This window comes from Brassica rapa, chromosome A05 (assembly GCF_000309985.2).
Source record: "Brassica rapa cultivar Chiifu-401-42 chromosome A05, CAAS_Brap_v3.01, whole genome shotgun sequence".
In the NCBI taxonomy this organism is placed as follows: Eukaryota; Viridiplantae; Streptophyta; class Magnoliopsida; order Brassicales; family Brassicaceae; genus Brassica; species Brassica rapa.
This window is the reverse complement of record NC_024799.2, coordinates 26139976-26164670: the sequence shown is the minus strand read 5'-3', so window position 1 is coordinate 26164670 and position 24695 is coordinate 26139976. Positions and strand designations below refer to the sequence as shown.

The 24695-nt window shown below is 39.3% G+C and overlaps 7 protein-coding genes across 8 annotated transcripts; 4 read left to right on the top strand and 3 right to left on the bottom strand.

The window, feature by feature from the left end:
• Positions 1-11: 11 nt before the first annotated feature.
• On the top strand, positions 12-13954 carry LOC103870671. Of its 2 annotated transcripts, XM_009148828.3 has the most exons (12): positions 9273-9611; positions 9841-9950; positions 10267-10329; positions 10416-10605; positions 10696-10800; positions 10885-11015; positions 11092-11620; positions 11721-11786; positions 12020-12096; positions 12176-12451; positions 12535-13564; positions 13653-13954. In XM_009148828.3, the coding sequence occupies exons 1-12, from the start codon at positions 9348-9350 to the stop codon at positions 13824-13826; spliced, it is 3015 nt and encodes a 1004-aa protein (XP_009147076.1). In that variant the 5' UTR covers positions 9273-9347; the 3' UTR covers positions 13827-13954. The 2 variants fall into 2 exon arrangements, with proteins under 2 accessions (XP_009147077.1, XP_009147076.1); XM_009148829.3 differs by lacking the exons at positions 9273-9611; positions 9841-9950 and adding an exon at positions 12-580.
• LOC103870670 (calcium-transporting ATPase 4, endoplasmic reticulum-type) lies at positions 4295-8720 on the top strand. The gene is made up of 9 exons (XM_009148827.3): positions 4295-4577; positions 4654-6071; positions 6181-6253; positions 6343-6464; positions 6567-6848; positions 6919-7296; positions 7414-7523; positions 7607-7835; positions 7917-8720. The coding sequence occupies exons 1-9, from the start codon at positions 4310-4312 to the stop codon at positions 8499-8501; spliced, it is 3465 nt and encodes a 1154-aa protein (XP_009147075.2). The 5' UTR covers positions 4295-4309; the 3' UTR covers positions 8502-8720.
• A 38-nt stretch (positions 13955-13992) lies between the features above and the next one.
• On the bottom strand, positions 13993-16770 carry LOC103870672 (asparagine--tRNA ligase, cytoplasmic 2). Its single transcript, XM_009148830.3, has 7 exons — positions 16066-16770; positions 15746-15991; positions 15077-15658; positions 14826-15011; positions 14674-14738; positions 14453-14582; positions 13993-14381 (listed from the first exon to the last, which is right to left on the bottom strand). The coding sequence occupies exons 1-7, from the start codon at positions 16513-16515 to the stop codon at positions 14136-14138; spliced, it is 1905 nt and encodes a 634-aa protein (XP_009147078.1). The 5' UTR covers positions 16516-16770; the 3' UTR covers positions 13993-14135.
• Positions 16771-17208: 438 nt separating this feature from the next.
• On the top strand, positions 17209-18739 carry LOC103870669. Its single transcript, XM_009148826.3, has one exon. It carries the CDS (start codon positions 18394-18396, stop codon positions 18688-18690), a length of 297 nt encoding a protein of 98 aa, XP_009147074.1. The 5' UTR covers positions 17209-18393; the 3' UTR covers positions 18691-18739.
• A 159-nt stretch (positions 18740-18898) lies between these two features.
• Positions 18899-20479, bottom strand: LOC103870668 (putative lipid-transfer protein DIR1). Its single transcript, XM_033292375.1, has one exon. It carries the CDS (start codon positions 19473-19475, stop codon positions 19110-19112), a length of 366 nt encoding a protein of 121 aa, XP_033148266.1. The 5' UTR covers positions 19476-20479; the 3' UTR covers positions 18899-19109.
• Positions 20480-20739: 260 nt separating this feature from the next.
• LOC103870667 lies at positions 20740-21989 on the bottom strand. The gene is made up of 2 exons (XM_009148823.3): positions 21392-21989; positions 20740-21156 (listed from the first exon to the last, which is right to left on the bottom strand). Exons 1-2 carry the CDS (start codon positions 21842-21844, stop codon positions 21094-21096), a joined length of 516 nt encoding a protein of 171 aa, XP_009147071.1. The 5' UTR covers positions 21845-21989; the 3' UTR covers positions 20740-21093.
• A 726-nt stretch (positions 21990-22715) lies between these two features.
• LOC103870666 (2Fe-2S ferredoxin) lies at positions 22716-23440 on the top strand. Its single transcript, XM_009148822.3, has one exon. The coding sequence runs from the start codon at positions 22765-22767 to the stop codon at positions 23227-23229; it is 465 nt and encodes a 154-aa protein (XP_009147070.1). The 5' UTR covers positions 22716-22764; the 3' UTR covers positions 23230-23440.
• The last annotated feature ends 1255 nt before the right edge of the window (positions 23441-24695 follow it).

Genomic DNA, 24695 nt, shown 5'->3' with positions numbered 1-24695 from the left:
CAAAGGCCCCTAGTTCAAACCATACATATGGACGATGCTATTGTATTTCAGAAAATTCGGTTTCTCATTGCCTCAACAACATTTTTTTCGTAACAAACGGAACAATTTTTATGTTCACACTTTTTAGTTGTTAATGTTAAATTATATTCGTCAAAATACACCAGTAAAATATTTAAAACGTTAGAACATAGTAATATACCAGTGTTTAAGATATATGGTCACTAGTATGTTGATAAACCGGCGACAACAAACCGAACGTAGTTACTACTTACTTTACTACCGATAACAAATTAAATGAACGATTAACTTATATGTTCTGTTAGTTAGTTAGTTATTAGAAGGTTAGGTAGTGTTCTGTCTCCTTCTTATCCTCTGTTCTCGAGCTATTACTTCAATGTAGCGTTTTTTTTATTGAGAGTTGGCTATGTTCGAGAAACTCTGTTTACCCTATTGCATTGTTATTTTGATAGAGACCTGCAAGTGAGATGGTTCGAGCCGTAAACAAATTTAAAGCTGACTTTGGCGGCCAATTTATTTCCTTGGAGCGTGTTCAACCTTCATCAGATCATGTTCCCCACAGGTTTTGTTTTACATCTCTTAGTAGTAAGCGAGATTTTTGAACTTCTTTTAATGTATTTTTTGCGCTCTTTGGTTTCTATTGTGCATAAATGGCTTTGATTGGTTACATGAGCTAGAGTTGATTAAGTTTGAGCTAGGAGCATACCTCAAAAATGTTACCAACTATGAATTAGTTTCAATTTCTTGAGGCAATGTTCGAAGTATAATGTGTTATCCCATAGGAAAAATTGATAATTCAAGTGTTAACTCAACGTCAAACTAAATTCAATGTATTAGAAGTTGAATAATGGCTGCGCCAACATGGATATGCTTTTGATGAGACTGTATCATCAAAAAGAATAATCTCAACGTAGTCATTTGTTTGTTGATAGAATCCATATGCAGCTTTATCATGAAATAATATATTTGTTGAGTTAGAATTATTATTTTTACACAAGATTGGTGTGGGTTACTTAATACTCTAGCTGAATTAACTCCAAGGAAAATATCTTAATGCAGGTGTCTACTCGCTGAGGCTGGTGATACATTGTTTGCATCCTTTGTTGGAACTGAGAGAACGTCTTCAGTCACATTCTATGAAATCCTATAGGTCTCGCTTCCAGAGGTGAATAGTTACTCCTTGATTCATACATAGGCTGGTGTCTTTAGCTTTGGTGTGCTCTTCACCGACATGCCTTTTTTTTTCTCCATGCTGTAGAATACATGACCTCTGCATGGATATTAATGGATTCTTCAGAGCGGATCAACAGAAACAGTTTCCACATTTACAACAGTGGCTTGGAGCCCAGAGGGCGAGGTTCCCAGCAGCGATGGAGTTGGATCTTACACCAAAGTTGCCGAAGCAAGTGTTCGGAGGAGATGGCGGATCTTACTTTGCATGGTGCCCTGAAGAGTTGCCGATGCTTAAAGAGGGAAACATTGGAGCCGAAAAGCTTGCTCTTAAGCAGTATGGCTTCGCTGTTCCATTGTGACTACTCCTGACTAAGAACACGAGTCCTTGCACTCTTTGAGTTTTTTTTTTTAAATTGAAAGAAACTAAGAGTTTGTTTATGACGTGTGTGTAGTCCGATTTTCACACACTTGGCTGGGAGGACATCTGTGTGGAAGGCTTTGTCTCCAGAGGTTTTACAGGATGGGTTTAAGGTTGATCCAGAGGTGGAGCAGTTGTTCCGCTCAAAGAGGACTTCGGATGCAATTTTCTTCCCTCCTTCCAAGTGAAGAAGCAGAAGAGAGGAGAACAAGAACCAGCTTATCTTTAATTGTTGTTTTTAGTCTCTCCTTGTGATTCAAGGAACTATTCTTTAGTCATATTTGGGGGGTTTGATTCTCTTTCTGTTGTTTTTTTTTCAGCCGGTTCTTGTTCTCTTTGTTAAGGTTTTATTGAAATAAAAGACATATAAAGTCCCTATTTTACATTTGTTACTTGCAAACTTTTTCAACGTTTACGTTCGAATAGAACCGCACAATTAAATTTAAAACCATATCCTCCTCATCATAATGGGATAGATTGTGTTCAGCATGTATATATATGGATATATACGGGAGTAGCCGTTCCAATAATAGGCTGCCGTTATAGGCAGTGCATAATGTATTTTAAATTAATTTTTGAAGCATTTTATATTTATGTGAACACTTATTATTTTGATAATATATAAGATATCATACCAACTTACAACAAAATCCAACAAAATAATGTGAGTATAATATGATTTGTAATGCGAATGCACCCTCCCAACGTGTCAAAGTGGCAGAACACAGCCCCATTCCCTGAAAAGCAAATATTCGCATTACAAATCGTATACCTATTACACTATAGGCGGGGACTTATTATCCGAGAACCAAATTCAGAAATCCGCTCCGGATCCGTTCCGAAAATAGGATATCCAGAATGTCCGGATCCGAATTCGAATAGTGAAATTTTGGATCCATCCAGACCGAATCGGATCCAAATATCTTAATTTTAGATCTGAATATCCAGATCCGGATCTTTATTTTTAAAACACATTAAATTTTTAAATTTTATTAATATTAATATTTGATATATTAATATTTATACATGAATTAATCTTATAATATTATATTTTGGTTTAACAATATTATAGACATATATAAATATATTTATAAATCTTGTATAAATATTTAATTTATGTACTAATTTTTTTTTTAAAATATTATTTTTGATTATTTTACGGATTCAGATATTAAATCCACGGATCCGGATCCAGGTATCTTAAATTTCCCGGGATCCGTCCCAGGCCACACTACACTAACAAAAGCTTATCGATATTAACATAACACCCCCCAAAAATACATAATTTATACTTTGAGCCCCTTAAGTAAGAGACGTTTACACTCAGAGACACTTTGTGTCTTTTGTTTACATTCAAAGACACATAATGGATATGACACACATTGTTGGGACATGTGTCTTTGTAGTGGACAAAAATACCCTCAGCTTGTTAACCAACGTGAATGGGAAAAGGATGTTTCCTTTAAAGAACCAAACCAAATATTCTTTCTGGTTGGAATAAATGAAAGAAGCTAAAAAGTAAAAGTAGTTGTAAACTCAGATTTTTGGATTAGGCATTTATGGACAAATGAAATATGGACATCTATATTGTGGATAGAAAAAAAAAGGTGGATTAATGAGTTGTGAACACGTAAATTACAAATGAGTTGTAAAAACAAGAATTATGGACAAGCAAACTAAAATCTGTTTAATTATCTTTTTACTTGTTATATGTACATAAATATAGTAGAAAAGTTAAGTAAATCTGAAAAGTCATCGAGCACAATCAATAGAAGATTTATGGACATAAAGAATGTGGACGCAAGAAACGTGGACACTTAACATATACTTATGGATAGATATGTATGGACGCAATAGTTGTGGTTACGGTGAACAGTTGACAGGGAATAAACTATTCTTCTCCCTTCTCTGCTAATTTTAGAACAAAGAGACGAAAGTTGAGATATATCCTTAGAAACAAAACAAAGCTAAAATGGTTCAATTTTGAAACAGAAATTGCACCTTGCATGTCAAGTGTTTGTGGACACGAAAAGTTGTGGACGAGTTAGATATGACCATACACATTGTGGATGGTAAAATTATGGACACTGAAAAATGTGAACACATGAATCAAGGTTTTGTGGATGAAGATCTTGTGGATGGGGTCTTATGTTCAAGGTTTTGTGGATGAAGATTCGGCAGCCACCTCCACCAACCACCACCATTGTATCCATACTCACGTCTTCCACCATTGCCTCCAGAACCACCACCACCTCCACTATGGTATCCACCACTTCTTCCACCATGCCCTCCACCGCCACCGCCATCGTTTCCACGGGACTGAGCCTCGAGAAGAATCAGAAAATCAAAGAGACAAAGGTCTGGGGAGGTTTGATTTGGACCTCAAAGCTCAAGAACATCTGGGTCGAGAAGCGGAACTCGCGATGATTGGGTTAAACAGAGAAGCGTAATCGGAGAAGAGAGTCAGAAAATGAAAGAGACAGGATTAGGGTTCATTGGGTTCGTCGGCGTATCCGGAAGAAAGAGAAGGTTAACAAGAAAAAAGATAAGGTAAAAGGAGGGTTTGTAAAAAGTAAAAGATAAGGAATCTGTTTGGTTTTGGTTAACTAGATTGGTCTAGTTGGATAGGATTTCTATCTAAGTGATTCTAGTTGAGGGTTATATTAGTAAACCTAACATAAGAAAGTGTGCTGTATCACAATGTGTCTTTTAGTGATATTGAAAAGACAAAATGTGTCTCTGAGGATAAAAATTTCCTTAAGTAAAGTAAAAAAGAAAACGAATCAGAAGAGAATACAAGGGCTTAACTGCAAAATAAACTATGGAGATCGTGTTCAACCTGAAAGCGATATATACTCTCATTTACAATTGTATAGATACAACCTCCATATTATATATGTAAAGGCCTCTCCTGTAGAAGAAGAAGAGAAGTATCTGGAGAGGAGAGCGTACGATCTCCGCGAGTCTGGTGAGCGTCGCGATCTCTTACGTCTCTGTTCTTATCTTTCCTTCAAAGTCTGATCCTTTATTCAATTCAATTTCAGATACCGATCTAATGGGGAAAGGAGGTGATGAAGATAAGCAATCCAACGGCTCAGAACCGTTAAAGCTCGATACTTTCCCCGTTTGGGCCAGAGACGTTAGAGAATGCGAAGAGCACTTCGGTGTTAGCGTTGAGAGAGGGTTAAGCAGCAGCGAGGTGTTGACACGTCATCAGATCTATGGTTTGAACGAGTTAGAGAAGCCTGAGGGGACATCGCTTTTGAAGTTGATTCTGGAGCAGTTTAATGATACTTTGGTTCGTATTCTCTTGGCCGCTGCTGTTGTTTCGTTTGTGTTGGCCTTTGTTGATGGTGATGAAGGCGGGGAGATGGGGATCACTGCTTTTGTTGAGCCGCTTGTGATCTTCTTGATCTTGATTGTGAATGCCATTGTTGGGATCTGGCAAGAGACTAATGCTGAGAAGGCCTTGGAGGCTTTGAAGGAGATTCAGTCTCAGCAAGCGACTGTGACGCGTGATGGGGTTAAAGTGTCTTGCTTGCCTGCTAAGGAGCTTGTTCCTGGTGATGTTGTGGAGCTCAGGGTGGGTGATAAGGTCCCTGCGGATATGCGTGTTGTGGGTTTGGTTAGTTCCACGCTGAGAGTTGAGCAGGGGTCTTTGACGGGAGAGAGCGAGGCGGTGAGTAAGACTACCAAGGCTGTGGAGGAGAATGCTGATATTCAGGGGAAGAAATGCATGGTGTTTGCAGGGACCACGGTTGTTAACGGGAGCTGTGTTTGTTTGGTTACTCACACTGGGATGAGTACCGAGATCGGGAGGGTGCACTCGCAGATTCAAGAAGCTGCGCAGCACGAGGAAGACACTCCTCTGAAGAAGAAACTCAACGAGTTCGGAGAAGCGCTGACGATGATCATTGGTTTAGTCTGCGCGTTGGTCTGGCTCATCAATGTGAAATACTTTCTCTCCTGGGAGTATGTTGATGGCTGGCCAAGAAACTTTAAGTTCTCCTTCGAGAAGTGCACGTACTACTTCGAGATTGCTGTAGCGTTAGCTGTTGCTGCAATTCCAGAAGGTCTTCCAGCTGTTATTACGACATGTTTGGCTCTTGGGACACGGAAGATGGCTCAGAAGAATGCTCTGGTTAGGAAGTTGCCTAGTGTGGAGACACTTGGCTGCACAACTGTGATATGCTCTGATAAAACTGGAACTTTGACGACTAATCAGATGGCTGTTTCGAAGCTTGTTGCTATGGGTTCTAGGATTGGGACTCTTCGGTCTTTCAATGTTGAGGGGACTTCTTTTGATCCACGAGATGGAGAGATTGAAGATTGGCCTGTGGGTAGGATGGATAAAAATCTTCAGATGATTGCGAAAATCGCTGCCGTTTGCAATGATGCTTATGTTGAGAAATCTGAGAATCAGTTTGTTGCTAGGGGCATGCCTACTGAGGCAGCTTTGAAGGTAAAACAGTCTACTAAGTATACTTCTTCTGCTCTCTGTTTTCAAGCTTCAAAGGCTGTCAAGTGTTAATCTGCATTTATTTTCTATTGGTGTTTGTTTCCTTGAGCAGGTTTTGGTTGAGAAAATGGGATTCCCTGAAGAAGCTAATAAAGCTTCATCTTTGGCTGATGGCAATGTCTTACGTATGTGTAATTGGTTATATTTGTTTCTCATGTTTTTTTTTTCCAGATACAAGTAACTCATGTATAACCCTTTTATAACATTACTGAAGGTTGTTGTGGGCTGTGGAGTGAACTAGAGCAACGGATTGCCACTCTTGAGTTTGACCGAGACAGGAAATCAATGGGAGTTATGGTGGATTCCAGCTCAGGAACGAAACTGTTACTGGTCAAGGTCTGTTCTATCATTCTATGTAGCTTGTGCTTTAGTTGAAAGAATCCTTTGTCCACTCTTTTCTTCAGCTACTAAGAGACCGGTTTTGAATTTTTTGTTCAGGGTGCCGTTGAGAATGTATTGGAAAGGAGTACGCATATTCAGTTACTTGATGGTTCAACTCAAGAGCTTGACCAGTACTCAAGGGACCTTATTCTACAAAGCCTACATGATATGTCCATGAGTGCATTAAGGTGTCTCGGATTCGCCTACTCTGATGTTCCATCAGACTTCGCTACTTATGATGGCAGTGAAGACCATCCTGCTCACCAGCAACTTCTCAACCCATCTAATTACTCTTCTATTGAATCCAATCTAACATTTGTTGGATTTGTTGGTCTAAGGGTGAGTTTCACTTCCTTCTTGTCCCTCTTTGGTCATTGATTCATGCTCTAACTTTTTCAGTGTTTGATAGGATCCTCCGAGGAAAGAGGTGCGTCAAGCCATTGCAGACTGCAGAACAGCAGGTATCCGAGTCATGGTCATAACTGGAGACAACAAGAGCACCGCGGAAGCAATCTGTCGTGAGATTGGAGTGTTTGAGGCAGATGAAGATATCTCCTCGAGAAGCTTGACTGGAAAAGAGTTTATGGATGTTAAAGATCAGAAGAATCATCTGAGGCAAAGTGGAGGGCTCTTGTTCTCTAGAGCTGAACCAAAGCACAAGCAAGAGATTGTTAGGTTGCTCAAAGAAGATGGAGAAGTGGTTGCCATGACTGGAGATGGAGTCAATGATGCTCCTGCACTTAAGTTGGCTGATATAGGTGTGGCTATGGGTATCTCTGGCACAGAGGTACATGTCTCTCTCCTCTCTTCTCCAAGAACGGGATTGCGATTTTATTTCGGTTTTATGAAACGGGATGATTATGGCTCTATCAGCTTTCTAAAGCTCTGAGGTTATTTCTTGCAGGTAGCAAAGGAGGCATCAGACATGGTGTTAGCAGATGATAACTTCAGCACTATTGTGGCAGCTGTTGGTGAAGGCAGGTCCATCTATAACAACATGAAGGCTTTCATCAGGTGAGTCTTCTGTTAGTTAACTTTTATAGGTGGCTTGAGTTATGTAGTAACATATACTGATCCTATCAATCTGAATAAAAAAGGTACATGATCTCTTCCAACATTGGTGAAGTTGCATCGATATTCTTGACAGCTGCACTTGGAATCCCAGAAGGCATGATCCCAGTTCAGCTCCTGTGGGTGAATCTCGTAACAGACGGTCCTCCAGCTACGGCTCTGGGATTCAATCCCCCTGACAAGGATATCATGAAGAAGCCTCCTCGTAGAAGCGATGACTCGCTTATCACTGCTTGGATCCTCTTCCGCTATCTTGTATGCTGCAACACACAGATTCTTCTCACTTGTTTTTTAAACTCCCTTGATTAATAATGTGGGTTAACTTGTTGTCTACAGGTGATTGGTATGTACGTGGGAGTAGCGACGGTGGGAGTATTCATAATATGGTACACACACAGCAGCTTCATGGGCATAGACCTGAGCCAAGACGGTCACAGCCTCGTGAGCTACTCACAGCTAGCACACTGGGGCCAGTGCTCTTCGTGGGAAGGCTTCAAAGTCTCACCATTCACAGCTGGCTCTCAGACGTTCTCCTTCGAGTCGAACCCGTGCGAGTATTTCCATCAGGGGAAGATCAAAGCGTCCACGCTCTCCCTCTCGGTGTTGGTGGCTATTGAGATGTTCAACTCACTGAACGCGCTCTCGGAGGACGGGAGCCTTGTGACGATGCCTCCGTGGGTGAACCCGTGGCTGCTCTTGGCGATGGCGGTGTCGTTTGGTCTGCATTTTGTGATACTGTACGTGCCCTTCTTGGCGCAGGTGTTTGGGATTGTGCCGCTGAGTTTGAACGAGTGGCTGCTGGTGTTGGCTGTGTCACTTCCGGTGATTCTTATAGATGAAGTTCTTAAGTTTGTAGGAAGGTGTACGAGTGGATACCGTTACTCACCTCGCACTACCTCTGAGAAGAAAAAGACGGAGTAGGAAGATTATAAAACGAAGGCCTTATTATTTTTTCAAGACTCTAGTTTTAGCTGAAATATTATTCACTTTGTTGCTTAACTCAAAGTCAGCATTGTTGGTTATTTTTAAATTTTCCAAACGATATCTTTTTGATTGATAAAAATGTTTGCGAGTTGGATCTCATTTTGGTTCGTCAACATGAACACTGTCTGTAATGAAAAGATGAATGTTTCAATCTCATATCCTAGATTGTAGTTATGCGTTTTTTAATCTAATAGTAGAACAATATGGTTATTCTCTAGAGTAGCTTGACGAGTGTTTTGATTCAGGTTACAAACTCAGAGCATAGTTCATTGACCATTACAGTTATGGTTACCCACAACCCTATACATACTGATGATGCTATTGTACAGTATTTACTAAAACTCGGTTTCTTATTGCTTCAACAAAATGTGTTTATCATGACAAATCAAATCACTAAACCTAACTTCTAAAAGGAGCAACTTTAATTTTCAAACTTTGTTAGATGTTAATCGTTCAAATTCGTCAGTAAAATATTTTTTTTTTTGGACAATCAGTAAAAATATTTAAACGTTATGTTGATAAACCGGCTGCAACAAACTTACTACCAAACTTAGCAAGTACAGTACTAAACACTACCCATAACAAATAAATGAATGAGCCCGCGTTGGGAACTTTACGATATATGGGCCTAATAAGCCCAATAAGCAATATATCAACCTACACGGCCCAAGAACGTAGACAGTTTCTCAACTATTTAGCGATGGAGGCGCATATTCCACGCGTATTTCGAATCCCGACAGACAGTTATCGCGTTGTCGAGTTTCGATCTGTCTATAGAGAGCAATGGAGTCGATACAGAGCCGAGTGGAATCGTGGATCAGAGACCAGAGAGCGAGGTTCCTACGCGTCTCGTGGGGACCACTTCAGTGGAAGTTCCGGTGGCCACCGTGGAACGGAGAAGATGCGGATCAGAGGGTTAAGATCCGGCGCGAGTACGAGAAGCGCAAGAAGCAGATTCAGGATCTCTGCCTCGCACTTAAGTCGGAGTCGGTCGAAGATTTACAGGACTTGCTCTGTTGCATGGTTCTGTCGGAATGTGTTTACAAGGTGATTAGTCACCCTTTCTATAATTAATCAATTGAATTAGAAGGAGAACACTTAGTAGTAGTAGTTAGTTACAGTTTAATGTTGATTAACTAATATGTTCTGTTAGTTAGTTAGTTAGAAGGTTAAGTTAGTGTTCTATCTCCTTATCCTCTGTTTTCGAGCTATTACTTCAATGTAGAGATTTTAATGAGAAACTCTGTTTACGCTATTGCGTTGTTGTTTCTGATAGAGACCTGCAAGTGAGATGGTTCGAGCTGTAAACAAATTTAAAGCAGACTTTGGTGGCCAATTCATTTCGTTGGAGCGAGTTCAACCTTCATCGGATCATGTTCCCCACAGGTTTTGTTTTACATCTCTTAGTAGTTAGCGAGATTTTTGAACTTCTTTTAATGTTTTTTTTTCTTTATCTTTAGTTTGTATTTTACATAAATTATTTTTGGATTTTTCGAATCATGGTTGCTTTAATATGGATATGCTTTTGAATTTTGATTGAGGCTGTATCAGCAAAAAGAATAATCTCAATGTATACATTTGTTTGTTAATAGATATTTTTCATATGCAGCTTTATATTGAAACTATAAAATTAAATTTTGTTTTGTTTTTTACTAGATGAGTGTGGTTCCTAATACTCTAGCTGAAATTTACTTAAATGCAGGTATCTACTCGCTGAGGCTGGTGATACTTTGTTTGCATCATTTGTCGGAACTAGGCAATACAAGTAAGTCTTGAAGTTTCTATTTCATTGGGAAAAAAAATTAGATCGGATGTAGAAGATGAGTTTTTTCATTCATCGGTGTGTTCTAGGGACATCATGGCGGATGCAAATATACTTCAAGGTCACATATTTCAAGATGATGTCGCAGAGGATGAATGCATCGCAGCATCTGAAGCTCTACCAGGCGATTCACAGAAGAATAACGGAGAGGGTCTGCGGAATCCTATTGATTCAAAGGCTAAGCAACGTAGAGATAAGCCTAAACCTGCTGCACATCGAGTAAACATCCTTTCTATATTATCTTATGCAAGGTTTAAATTAAGTTATTATTTTTTATTCAAAACTTACCCGTTAAATTTTAATAACTAGGGATTCTTGGCTCGTGCTAAAGGGATACCTGCTCTAGAATTGTATAGACTTGCTCAAAAAAAGCAACGGAAACTTGTATTATGTGGACATTCACTTGGTGGAGCTGTAAGTCTGATTGATTTTTCTTACCTACACCTGTCTCCTCCTTATTGACTCCTTCGTTTTACATTTGTATTCTAATTTACACAGGTAGCTGCTTTAGCTACGCTCGCCATATTGAGGGTTGTTGCTGCCTCTTCTACAAAGAAAGGAAATGAAAATATTCATGTCAAATGCATTACCTTCTCCCAGCCTCCTGTTGGGAATGCTGCATTGCGAGAGTATGTTTTACGACTTCTAGTTAAACATCAATCAGAGCATTCTTATAATTTTTCCCTCGCTTTGTTTCTTTTGCAGTTACGTCCATGAAAAAGGATGGCATCATTATTTCAAAAGCTACTGTATACCTGAAGATTTAGTCCCTAGAATCCTCTCTCCTGCATACTTTCATCACTACAATGAGCAAAGAATATCAATGGCTGGAGAGGCATCAGAGGCGGAAAAGACAAAAGGTAAAGAACAGGAGCAGTTAGTCATCGGTGTCGGCCCTGTTCAGAACTCATTCTGGAGGCTTTCGAGACTTGTTCCTCTTGAGGCTGTTAAAAAACAGCTGGATAGGTATAGAGGAAAGAAAGAGGATCCTGCAGAGAGTTCTAGTGCAAGTGAATCTGTAGTGTCGTCAGCTCCTATCGAGGACGTGCTTATGGAACCACAGTCTCTTGAAATTGAAGAGGGTGGGGATGGTATATCTCTCAAGCCGTTGCCAGATAGTGGTAACGGGCAAACGGTTAATGGTAAGAGTGAAGGAAAGACCGATTCGTCCAATGGGTTTGGAAATAGCTGGCGCAGGGTTCCTTCTTTACCTTCTTACGTGCCATTTGGAGAGGTAGTTGTTATAACTTATACATAAATGTGATAAGCTTTGGTGCTCAGTGGAATTGTGGTTCCTTCAAAACAGCTTACTAAGTTTACTCTGCGTATCACAGCTATATCTCTTGGGAACTGCATCTGTGGAATCACTTTCAGAAGGAGAGTACTCTAAATTAACATCGGTACGACCTTCCTTTGCTTATAAATAGGCTAATAAGTGTTTATTAATCTCAACTTGCGAACAGTTTAAGGCATACTAGAACCAAGTCGGTCTGGTTTTTGGAGTTCTCTAACTAGCTTTAGGTGGTTAGTTAGAGATGCCATTTGCACGCTTATCTTCACATTTAGTTTGTGATTGATGATGACCTTGAGGTTCTCTTATTTGGTTGCATTTTTCTGGCAAAGATATTTTCAGGTCAGATCAGTGATTACCGAACTGAGAGAACGTCTTCAGTCACATTCTATGAAGTCCTATAGGTCTCGCTTCCAGAGGTGATAGATTCATACATAGGCTGATGTCTTTAGCTTTTGGTATGATTTTTCACTGACATGCCTTTTCTCCATGCTGTAGAATACATGACCTCTGCATGGATATTGATGGATTCTTCGGAGTGGATCAACAGAAGCAGTTTCCTCATTTACAACAGTGGCTTGGGCTTGCTGTTGGTGGTAGTGTAGAGATTGGGCATATCGTTGAATCACCGATCATTAAAACCGCCACTTCTGTAGCTCCTCTTGGCTGGAATGGCGTTCCTGGTGATAAGAATGCAGAGCCTCTAAAAGTTGATATCACTGGTCATGGGTTGCACTTGTGTTCCTTTGTTCATGCACAAGTGAATGGCAACTGGTATAATAATCTGTTATCGCTTTTTTCTCGTCTTTTATTTGATGATGATAAGTATGTATGATACAGTTATTAACTCTCTTTAGGTGCTCAACTACTGTGGAATCCTTCCCTTCAACACCTGCCTTTTCTTCAGATAATGTAGAGCAAACTGAGCTACAGAAAATTAGAGTGACCATTGGAGCTCCTCTGAAACGACCTCCAAGCAATCAGATAGTTGAAGATCCTTTAGTACCTATGTTCTCGCCTGTTGATTCAAACACCGGTTTGGTGAAGGAAGGAATCAATTTAGGATTTTTCCAAGAGGACAAATTTGTTCGTCCCGAAGGTTTGGAGGACTTATATATATTCTGTACTAGTGATTTCGCTACTGTGGCTAAGGAGGTTGAGGTCAGAACACGGAGGGTGCGGTTACTCGGGCTTGAGGGTGCTGGTAAAACCTCTTTGTTCCGGGCCATACTAGGCCAAACCATGCTGAGTTCGATGACCCATGTGGAGAATCTGCAGATACAATCCGATGTTCAAGACTGTATCGTTGGTGGTGTTTGCTACTCCGACACAGTGGGTGTGAACCTGCAGGAGCTGCAGTTAGAGGCTTCTCGCTTTAGAGAAGAGCTATGGAAAGGAGTTCGCAACCTAAGTAAAAAGATAGATTTAATCATTCTCGTGCACAATCTCTCTCACAGAGTACCACGTTACCAGAACGCAACGGCACAGCAGCAGCAGCCAGCACTTGCTCTTCTGTTAGACGAAGTGAAGTCCCTCGGCATCCCTTGGGTCCTTGCCATTACAAACAAGTTCTCAGTGAGTGCTCATCAGCAGAAATCAATGATAGAAGCTGTTCTCCAGGCATATCAAGTGTCACCAAACTCAACAGGAGTTGTTAACTCTATCCCTTATGTTATTTCCGGCTCTGGGGGATCCTCGTTGCCTTGGGCAGCTGTGAACGCTGGTAATGAAGGATCATTAGGCGCTCAGAAGCTGATATTCGCTCCGCTCGACCTTGTCAAAAAGCCTTTTCAGAGAAAAGATACTGTGTTTCCAGTGGACGGTGTGAGTTCCCTTTGCCAGCTTGTCCACCGCGTCCTTCAAAGTCAAGAAGAAGCTTGCTTTCAGGTATCTTCACTCTCCTAGCTTGTTGAAAGTAACATTGTAGATGTCAATGTAATAATGCTCATGTCGCTTCAATGTTTATAACTTTCAGGAACTTGCTAAAGATAGACTGTTGGTGGAACTAGCCAGAAGCCGTGCCGTAGATGGTTCACAGGGCAAGTCATCGTCGATGTCAGCAGCAGCTGTGGGTGCTTCACTTGGAGCAGGTCTTGGTCTTGTCTTAGCAGTTGTAATGGGTGCGGGTTCTGCTTTACGAAAGCCTTGATTGTACCCAACGAACCATTGAATCTGTTATCAATATATATTTAATGTGTACATATATTTCCACTAGAATTGGATTTCAAATTCATGTTTTCACCATTTTATCTGATTCAGTGAAGCCATTTTCTCTAATCCTTGACAGAACCCAATGGGTAAGATAGCCTTGACAATGCTTTGTTTCAAAATATACTTTCATGATCATTATAAACATTTTGTGATACACCTCTTTTTGTGTGTTCACCAAGTACGGTTACATATATGATAAGTTACATAACGATGTAACTTAGTTTGTACATAAAAGCTTGAGGCTGCTTTAGTTGTTTGCTTTTCCCCAACTTCTTGGGAAAGGAACTGTGTCTTTGATATCAGGAAGCCCTGTCGCAAACAGAAGCATATGCTCCATCCTTAAGCTTATTCCTGAATGCTTCACTGTCCCATGGCTCCTTAAATCTAAGTACCACTCGTACTTCTCCCTTGTTGTCAATCTATCTTCTCTTATCCTTGCATTCAAAATCTCAAACCGCTCTTCGTTTTGGCTCCCAGTGATCACAACACCAACCTGCAAAAAGAACGGTGAAGACTTTTGTAACATTCTGCAACTCTGAAAGTTTGGTTTGCTTCTCTTCTCACCTTTGGTACGACCAGATCAAACGCTGCTACAGTCTTCTTATCATCATTCAACCTTGTGTAAAACGGTTTAACCTCTTTCGGGTAGCTATGTATAATTACACAACCCTTGTAGATCTCATCAGTTAGGTAACTGCATCATTAGAGGGTAAACACAAAAATTTCAGAAGCAGATCTTAAAACAAAGACTTAACAGCAAATCCTCATAAGCAAAAAGAGTATACCTGAGATGCTCCTCTGTTAGAGCAACGCCCCACTCAGGCTTGGTTTCGAATATTCTAGTGGTTGCCTGTTTGTAGAGATTGAGATCATTACGACATAGCAACACAAATTAGTACGTAGTGAATGAACTATATGGGATTTGAAGGTGTTTCACCTTTTGCAGAACGCTAATCGCTTCAGTATAGGAGAACCTCAAAATAGAACTAGACGCTGTTGCTTCAAGACGTATGGTGATGGTCTTATCTACTCGTTTAGATATGAATTTCATGTCTTCGTGACGATTTTCCAGAAGATATTTACAGAGGAACTTGAAGAATTCAGCAGCACAATCCATAGCATCCTGTAACATCCAAATGAAACAAGTTAATCACTGAGTAGCATTCACCAAAATCAATGTTATCTTACATCTAATTCAGAGAAAGCTATCTCAGTCTCCACATTCCACATCTCAGCCAAATGCCTTGTACTGTCGATTTTATCAGCTATGAATCTCGGTCCAAAGGTATAGACTTTTCCAAGTGCAGAAGCATAGCTCTCAAGATGAAGCCTCCCAGAAACAGTCAGATAAGCCTCACAACCAAAGAAATCTTTCGAGAAATCAACCTTCTCAGGTTTGATCAGAGTTGCTGATGCCTTTGGTCTTTGTTTCATCTCAAGCTGAGATGCAAGATCGCTCGTTTTCTTCAAGTCGTATACCGCAGCAACCACAGCTTCTCTGTTGCTGTCAGTCCTCTTAAGGTGATCAATTAGCCTAGTCTTCTCCTTTACCGCAGCCTTAACTGTGTCAATGCTGACTCCATCTTTTTCATTGACATGTTTCTTCTCCTCTTTATCATCATCTTCACCTAAAAGAGTAGTGAGTCTAAACATCTCGCCAGCTCCAGTGGTTGTGATGACTGGTACTTGAACATACTGAAACCCATTGTTTTGAAGAAACGTGTGGCTCGCTAAGGTCAATGCACTGTGGACTCGAGTCACTGACCCAACCTTCACCAACAACAGAATATAATCCAATATCAAAGACAAAGCTGTCTGAAAGATTCACAATAATAAAACGTTGAAATATAGTTTTACCGTAGTCGTGCGGGGCCTGAAATGAGAGTGGTCTCTAAGCATATGGAGAGGAAGCTGTTTCTTGGACAGTGGATACTTGTCTGGATCCACCGTTCCTACGTGAAGAAGCTTCTCTGCCTCAAGCTCAATAACGTGTTTTGCAGAAGCAGACAATGGTTGTCTCAACACACCTTCTGCTACAATGCATGTCCCTAGAGACATAAGCTGAGTTGCTGGAACACTCGACAACACAGAATCAACAATAACCTGAGAAAGAAATAAAAATAAAATTTAACTCTCATTGCCATTTCATCGAACACCTTATGTGCAAAAAACTTTACCTGAAGAGTAGAGATGGAGGAGCCATCATTGATCTGGAAGTGAATTATATACTCAGGCGGTGACGTGGCCTTCTGACCGGCGAGGTCCTGTTTCTCGAAGATCGGGTAAGTCTTTCCGCCGCCGCTCAAGACATCGAAAAGTTTTCTGAAAATGTTCATCCTCGAGTTGATTATCTCCGTGCAGCTAACGCTGGGCGTCGGAGAAGCCTGACTCCCACCGCTCGACGGCGGAGGGGCGAAAACTTCCGGCGGCGGCGGCGGTAACGATTCTTTCTTTACGGCTCTAGAGGACTTCACCCATCCACCGACGACGACCCTTTTCCCGAGGAAACCAGCGCCGCCGTCGCTCTGTTCGAGGAGAGTCTTTAACTCGACTCGGTTCGAGTACTTTGACAAGGGAATGAGATTCGGAGAGGCGTCTTCGTGATGGCTTTTTCCGTGAGAATCCATTTTGCGTTGTTTATAAATTCCGGTGAATCGGAAGGAACACGAAGAAGAGAGGAAGATTTGAGAGTAGAGAGGTTACTTGGATTGGGATAATCAGAAACGAAGAAGAGATTATAAATGAACATGATTACTTGAAGATGAATTCAATTGAGAGAAGAGAAGAGAGATTAGAGGAAGCTTAGATTGTTTGGAGAAGGAAAAGGATTGCTTGATTTTCTCTTGTGGAGAGAAGAGAGAAGACAAGGTTTGGTCTTCTTCAAGGAAGTTTATATTCGCGGGAAGTGCCTGAGATGTTGATATTAATTTATTTTAAACCTTAATATTATTCAAATATATATATTTATAAATACAAAATTTTGTAGTTATGAGGCCCAAATGGCCCTATAAGTACCCTTTTAGTAAAACTTTGTAATTATGAGGCCCAAATGGCCCGATAAGTACCCTTTTAGATTGCAACCCACTACTTAATTTGAGGTACATAAATATACCCAAAAACAATATTACTATGATTTACAAGAATATTTATATATATTATTTTTTGGCAAATTGAATTATCTCAGTTTAATTTTTTTACTAGGTGTTTTGCCCGCACATCAGGCATAATCTTCTTATGAATGATTGTATATCTTAATTTTAAAATTTTATAATAGAAAATATTATTTTAAGATAACAACACATATACAAATTATCTTCTTTTAAAAAAATATGATATCATTAATATAAAATTCGTTTTGATTATATAATAAAAAAATATAAATTCATTCAGATAACAACACAATATATAAGAATTATCTTTTTTTTAAATGATATTATTAACATACAATTTATTTTTAATTCTAATTATAAAAAATATATGAATTCATTAAGAATATCATTGATTTTTAACCACTCTAATTTTTGACGCGAGAGTTTGAATGCAGAAAATTATTAAATAGATTCTGCAACTTTATATGCTTACATATATTTTGACATTTGTCCAAAAAAACATATATATTTTGACCAAAAACAAACACTAGACGACTGGTTGTTTCGATTGTAATTATGTAAGATCTTGTCAGTAAGCAGTTGAAAGACAAAAAAAAGGAATATGAATGGGGACGGGTCACATGTAAACTGCAATGATGGTTACCACGAGGCTACATAACCTAAGGCCGAATAAAGCACACATTATTAGATACTGAACCTTTTTTTTGATAAAAATAGTATACTCTCCAACTTAACGTAGACTTGAGGTCTAGAATTCGCAGACGAAAGCAACATATTTAATATATCGAAAATATCACAATACCCTTAACTAACCTCTATAGACTATAGGCTTCTCATATAATGGGCAATGATTGAACAAAATGCCAATATCTAAGTTTCCAGCTTAATTATAGTAATGGAGAATTTGTGCAAGTAGTGCGGAATCGCTAAGTAGTGCGGAATCGCTAAGGCATTAAACGTCAAAGAAAATCTACCAACTATGAAACTACAAAGTGTAATGAAATATGTTGAATATTTGTGCCATAAGGCGATCATATCAAGAAAAGTTATTTTTATCATCAATAGAACTCAAATATATTCTCTATTATTAGGCATTTTCTTGATCACTTTGAATTAGATCTAATCTTAAACTTGTTTAGTATAATACTTTGAGATGGAAATAGAATATTTTCCAAAAGGTTAACCTCTCTCCTACTCACACATAGGCCTTAATGATGCTCATAATCATTGCCTCTTTCAATGATTAAAATCTCTTTGATTCCAAGCTTTACACATCATCCATGATCACTCAGTCACTTCTCCTATTTATAAATCCATGCTCAAGAACTTGCATACTCAGAAACCCAAAGCTGAATAGTAAATCAAATCAGAAAGACAAAGAAAAAGGAAGAAAATATGGTAAGAAGAAACGCAGTTCATGCCACTTCAAGTCTTCCGTCCAGGCTTTGGTGGCCGCAGCAACGAAGGAAAGGAAAAAGGGCCGTCGTGAGATTAGGAAACCGGCGACGAGGGTTCTTGGTGGGACAACCGCGGACGGTGGTGCAGAGATGGAGGATCAACATCGGAAAGCCGATGAAAATGATGAGAAATATCATTTTGGGAATGATCTCGAATGGTGGAAATGTTAAGTTCTTAGATTCTTATCTTTGGTCTTTACCTATTTTACGTCCTCAGTTGTTTCCACTATGCTGATCATTTGTTATACTAAATTCTAACTATGAAACTGTAATATTTTTCTTGTTTTATCTTTTACCCCACTTTTTATATTAATATCTAAATAATTGTCTTTATAATAAAGTTTTTTTTGGCCAAATATATATGTGAATTATCATATAGATATGAGAAGCTATAATAATCTTTTTACTTTCATGCTTGGATATTTCTTTGGCAAACGGGTGGAAGCTTAAGAAAAAAATATTTATTTGCAGTGATCAGTCTTTTCAGTCGTCTTGCACTAACTTTTAAAGTTGCAAACATGCGACTTCTACTTCTACACATGCAAGCGTGATATCTGTCTGAAAAGCTTCTTAGTTAAGTCTAATTAAAAACCGAAGCAAATCGTGATTTTCAAGTAAACGCATTACAAAAAATTTATAATAAAAGGTAGAAAATTAGTTACACGGAGGAAAATTAGCAGAACATTTTCCAGGTAACTGGAGAGAGAGAGCGCGGTCAACGCCAGATATAGGTGGTCCCTTGGAAAGAGCACATAGACAAGGTTGACCAAGCCTCTTGATGGCAGCGCAACATAGCCCGTTCGGAGACAATGTGCTAAACGGCGCGACTGATGGTCTACACGGCACGAGTTGAATCAAAGCCGACAAAAATGTTCGACCACATGGGTGTGCGGTAGCCTCTTCGACCAGGCCTGAATCGACCAAAACCATAATCAATATGACTGTTTTAAGAACGTGTGAGTTATTCATTTTAGTAACTTCTTTTCTAGTTTTGAAAATGTTTGAAAAGGTGAGACTCATTTATAAGTTGTACGTATATAGTAGGATAGTGCAAGGAGAATGATCGCATGAATAACCTAATGGAGTTGAGTTAGATAGATCATGAAACTTGAGGTTTATTGTTTGTAGGCTCACATTTTCAGTAGAGCAACCAATCAATAAGAGCACGTGGGTATTTAACCCATCAATGCAAGCTCGTTAAAAGTGGATCTTTTCGTTAATATTTATGTCCTAACCACCATCTAAGGCATGATTGGAGACATGATGGAATTAGACTCTAGAGAGTTGATCGAGAGATGCGGAAGTATAATCGATGGGCCTAGCCTACACGGCACAAGTTGAACCAAAGACGACAAAATGTACGACCACATGGGTGTCCCACATTGACCAGACCTGGCTCGATCAAAGCTGTTAAAAGTAATATCTTTGTAAGAACCTGAGATTCTGGTGTTAAAAAAAAAAAAAACCTGAGATTCTTTTCATTACATTCATCTCATTGATATATAAAATATGATTATTAGGAAAGAAACAAGAACGATTGCATAAGTTTTGATTAGATGGATCATTTAACATATGCTTAATGTTTGTAGGGTCACATTTTCTATTCAATTAGTTTGACTTAAAAAGTTAAACTATCTGGATCCTAATCTATGTAAATCATCACTAATATAGCCTCTCTTCCATGGAATATATTACTATATACTCTAGTCTCGTTTATATGTTCATCCAAGTCATGGGTCTTAATCATCACCTTAAACTAAACACCTCACCATCCAGGTGTTGATGACCTGGTGGCATTATCAGCTGTGTGACTCTGTTCTAAACTATGTAATGAGTTATTAAAAGTGGTATTGTTGCCACGTTGACGAGAAGACAAACAGTAAAAACCGAAACATCTCATTGACTCAGCAGTTTAAACTGACTATCCCTATTTTTATCTCCACATTAAACTATTAATTCCTGCTAATCACATACATCCTCAGGAAAATAGTTAAGAAGGTGGTTGAGACAAGTGATACATGACAAAAATCTCTCATAACTGGACTAAGTTTGCGTAACTGTTTCATTGACACCCCTAGTAAATTCAGACAGTGACTTCCGAAGCCAAGCTGGAGACAGACTTAACTTCAGCTTGGCGATGGTCAGGGTTTTAGAGTGACAGTCTTTATTATGTCACAACTGATTGGACTGTAAGAACTCTAGGGGGATCATTTTTACTAAAAATAAAGCAACCAGATATTCTGTGAAGATGAAATGATTGTTCTATGACACTTATTTGGCTATATATAGGATAAATATCTGTTTAAACAATAGACAACCAAAAATAATACAACATTCATCACCTCACATCACTGTTATCATCAAACCAAATATGGACCATTCCTTCAACATCTTTCTCCAAAACAAACCAGATCTTGTTTCTCTACCATCTAACTCCCCCTCAAGAATATAAGAATGCAATACAGAAACAAAACTGGAATGTGGAGGGAAAAGAGGTAAAGCATTTTGACTTTGAATCAAGCTTTTAAAGATTTGAGACCAAAAAGAACAGTACAAGAATTTTGATGAGAGAACAATCTGTCTATCTTTGTGGTGGTGTATAGTATAACAACATTTTCTTAAAAACAACTCTCCGCGGCTAAATAACGTTTCTCCCAAGAGTTTCATCTACTTGATGCAATGACAACACAGAAGATTCAACCTGCAACAAATAGCCATTCTAGTTAGTCTACATTCAATGAATCTGATCAAATCCAAACACTCCTCTCAAACCCCACATTAAACTCTTAGACACAAGTCTTCAACTTCTAAATAGACAAGAACACAACAACAACTCCACATTGCGAAACCGCAACTATACAACTAAACAACAATTGAACTTAATCTACATCCCAAAGACTCAGACTTTAATCAGCAAAATCTAACAAAACCATTACCTCATTCTCACGCCGAACCGCGACGCAATCTCGCGGCGTCTCGAACACAGACAACGAGTACTGCTTCCGAACGACACCAACATCGAAGTATATAAGCCCCGAGCTCGGGACATCGACACGGATCCCTTTAACCGGAAACCACAGGAACAGATCCTGAGCCGAGATTCCCGACAAATCAGTCACGTTAGCAGAGCTCAGCGTCCCCGTGATGTTCGTGTCGTAGCGAAGCTCCGTCTCGTACTTAGCATCGCAGGAGTGGTTCAAGTAAACGGAGAACCGTCCCGTCTCGCCGTCGAAGGTGAACTCCGTCACGCCTTTCGGGAATATCCCCGACGGGAGTCCGTTGTCCTGGAGGATCTTGTATATAGTCTCTTCCTCCTCTGAGGAAGAGGAGATCGAGATCCCGGCGAAGAGGAAGAAACAAAGGATCGAGATTTGGAGGATAGGAATCATGGCGTTGGAACCACTCGTTCGAGTCTCTGATTTGTTTGTTCGTTAGGATTAAACTAATGAGGTTTAAGCAGAGGAGGAAGAAGAAGAAGAAGACGACATTTTGGTGACAGCTTGAAACAGAGTGGATCAAAGTTATTTTTGTCTAATTATTGATTGGAGAGGCGGTGATCCTCTGCTTCTCATGCCATCGATAGGTTGACGAATGGACGAGCGCCACGTAGGTTATATAGTTAAATGTGGGTAGTTTAGGTGGACCTTATCACATGGGAACAAAAGAAGGGCATGGTTTTTTTTTTTCAGAGAGATGCGGCAAGTATGTGTGTATGAATGTAGTTTTAGGTTTTGCGTCTTTAAAAGCCTTGGAACACATGCGACAATGTGATGCTTTTATGTAATGACTTTATTGTACTTTTTTTTTTACTCCAAATTATTTTTGAGTGTTTTATGTTGAACAAATATATACTGAATGATCTTTTTGTAAAAGTGTCTGAAGATACGTCACGATCAGTCCGATTAGAGAGACTATTCATAGTCCTTTAAGATCGCAATGACACTGGCATAGTCAAAGTTATTTTAACTTAAGAAAAAAATAATATTTGCTTTTTAGCAAAGAAAACACCTAGAGTGTATCTAGTCACCTCTATATTTACTTCTAAATGTTATTATAGAAGAAGATCTATTCTAAAGATTGCTTTCTTTATTTTTTTGGTTCTATATTAGGAAGCAAAACTCACTGGAAACAATTTTGGACCAAATAAAATTTAGATTTGCCAATTGAACCGGTTCCTCAAATTACTGGGCCTGTAAATATATAAGTGGGCTTTATGTTAGGCCCATTTTTCAAGCTAGCGTTTCACTCTTGCTTTCCAATAAACACAAAAGAGTTCTTCAACGACGAGATTGAGAAACGAGAAACGACGATGGCGACGAATCTCCTGAAACTCTCCTCTCAAATCCGCCGCCTCTCTCCACTCACCAGATCCCTAACCGTCCGCACCTCCGCCACATCCACCGGATCGAAGAAAGTCTCCGATCGAATCGTCAAGCTCTCCGCGATCGACGCCGACGGAGACAAGAAGGACATCATCGGCCTCTCCGGCCAGACTCTCCTCCGCGCGCTCACCCACACCGGCCTGATCGATCCGCTGTCGCATCGCTTGGAGGATATCGACGCTTGCTCGGCCGAGTGCGAGGTCCAGATCGCTGAGGAATGGCTCGAGAAGCTTCCTCCGCGTACCTACGACGAGGAGTACGTGCTGAAGCGTAACTCGAGATCACGTGTGCTGAACAAGCACTCGCGTCTCGGGTGTCAGGTTGTGTTGACGCAGGAGCTTCAAGGTATGGTTGTGGCTGTCCCTGAAGCTAAGCCTTGGGATATCCCGTAAGTGTAGTTGGTCTCTATTTGTTGTTTTTGCGTTATTGGGAATAAATCGATTTGGAAAGTTAAGTACTTTTGGCAGATGATTATGATAATGAATCTGTGATCTTCCTTTTGAAAGTTTATTGTAATGTGGGTGAAGAACTTGCTTGTTTTAACGATTCCCTGCTTCTGAGTATGGGTTTGCATTTTAATTAAATATTGCTTTCTTGGTTTTATTTTCTTTGATTCTTGAATAAACCTTATACTCGTTTGAATTGTGAATTGTCGTTTTAGGGCACATAGATTAAGAAAACAATTGATTCATTACCAATACACCGAACTACATTTCAACCAATAGAAAAATAGATAGGAATATAAAGTCTTCTTTCGTTAGATAGATAGATATTTCTATCTATCAGTTGGAGGGGTTAAGATTATGGTGATATATCTAAAGATTGGTAAGAGCAATTTGAAAGATCAGGAGCTGAACGAATTGTGCTACATGTTGTTATAAGTTTTGGTGGTCTCTTAGGCTCAGTTAGCCAAGTAGTTTAGGCATAACTAGCATTAGATTGTGAGAAGAGAGCATAGAGAATGTTGTGTGTCGTCAGAACAGGAAGGTGATTCTCTTTACAGATCATATATTCAAACCTTCTCGGTTTCAGTATGCTTTAGAGTGGTGTTTGGCGTATCAGTATGGTTAACTAGCTCTATGCGTCTTTGGTGAGGCTGAGATAAACATTATACGACTTTTGAGCTTTAGAATTGCAGATTCTGCTTTAAGGAAAGGAAGAAAGTAGAATGAATATAGCATCTTGGTTTGGTAGATTGTTTGGAGACTTGCAAACTCTGTTATAGATTAGTGGTTTTGTTGTCTAGACGGCAGTTGGAATTATGCATTTTGTTATTAACTGGGGTCACTGGACTTAGGCCGTAGACCGTAGTTAAGAGACGATTACTCGAATACTAACTACTATTTGACAAAAATAATTGCTTAGCTTTCAAAATTATTTTAAATTTTAAACTTCACAAGCGCATGATTATCAAAGTCATCATACGTTGTTTAGTTGAGAATGAATCAACGATAGATATGACCAATAGATTCATTTTCACTTTCAGATGTATCGTTACTTTGTTAAGTGTTCTTAGGGGTGTTCAATCCGGATATCGGTTCGGTTTCGGTTCGATTTTTTTCGGTTTTCAGTATTTCGGTTAGTAAAATATAACTACCATTTTAAATCCATATTTACTTCGGTTCAGTTCGGTTTATATACCGTCGGTTTTCAGTTTATTCGGTTTTATACCAAAAAACATAATTATTTTGTTTGAGATCATATTATATGAATTTTAGAGTCATATTGTCAACACAATCATTTATTAAAAATATATTACATGTTCAAATAAATGAACAAAAAAGTAAAAATGCTTCTACCATCAAATAAAATAATCAAATCTATAACTAAAATCAAAACTTGAAATTTTGAAAATAAA

What these genes read in the sequence shown, in the direction of transcription:
- LOC103870670 (XM_009148827.3), top strand. Translation starts at nt 4,310, where the DNA reads ATGTGTCTTTTAGTGATATTGAAAAGACAAAATGTGTCTCTGAGGATA. An exon ending in CTACTGAGGCAGCTTTGAAG is followed by an intron (nt 6,072 to 6,180) that starts GTAAAACAGTCT and finishes TTCCTTGAGCAG; the next exon opens with GTTTTGGTTGAGAAAATGGG. An exon ending in GGCTGATGGCAATGTCTTAC is followed by an intron (nt 6,254 to 6,342) that starts GTATGTGTAATT and finishes ACATTACTGAAG; the next exon opens with GTTGTTGTGGGCTGTGGAGT.
- LOC103870671 (XM_009148828.3), top strand. Translation starts at nt 9,348, where the DNA reads ATGGAGTCGATACAGAGCCGAGTGGAATCGTGGATCAGAGACCAGAGA. An exon ending in GTCGGAACTAGGCAATACAA is followed by an intron (nt 10,330 to 10,415) that starts GTAAGTCTTGAA and finishes GGTGTGTTCTAG; the next exon opens with GGACATCATGGCGGATGCAA. An exon ending in CTAAACCTGCTGCACATCGA is followed by an intron (nt 10,606 to 10,695) that starts GTAAACATCCTT and finishes TTTAATAACTAG; the next exon opens with GGATTCTTGGCTCGTGCTAA.
- LOC103870672 (XM_009148830.3), bottom strand. Translation starts at nt 16,515, where the DNA reads ATGGATTCTCACGGAAAAAGCCATCACGAAGACGCCTCTCCGAATCTC. An exon ending in TCAGGCCCCGCACGACTACG is followed by an intron (nt 15,659 to 15,745) that starts GTAAAACTATAT and finishes TTGTTGGTGAAG; the next exon opens with GTTGGGTCAGTGACTCGAGT. An exon ending in TAGCTTTCTCTGAATTAGAT is followed by an intron (nt 15,012 to 15,076) that starts GTAAGATAACAT and finishes TGGATGTTACAG; the next exon opens with GATGCTATGGATTGTGCTGC.
- LOC103870669 (XM_009148826.3), top strand. Translation starts at nt 18,394, where the DNA reads ATGGTAAGAAGAAACGCAGTTCATGCCACTTCAAGTCTTCCGTCCAGG.
- LOC103870668 (XM_033292375.1), bottom strand. Translation starts at nt 19,475, where the DNA reads ATGAGTCTCACCTTTTCAAACATTTTCAAAACTAGAAAAGAAGTTACT.
- LOC103870667 (XM_009148823.3), bottom strand. Translation starts at nt 21,844, where the DNA reads ATGATTCCTATCCTCCAAATCTCGATCCTTTGTTTCTTCCTCTTCGCC. An exon ending in CGGTTCGGCGTGAGAATGAG is followed by an intron (nt 21,157 to 21,391) that starts GTAATGGTTTTG and finishes TATTTGTTGCAG; the next exon opens with GTTGAATCTTCTGTGTTGTC.
- LOC103870666 (XM_009148822.3), top strand. Translation starts at nt 22,765, where the DNA reads ATGGCGACGAATCTCCTGAAACTCTCCTCTCAAATCCGCCGCCTCTCT.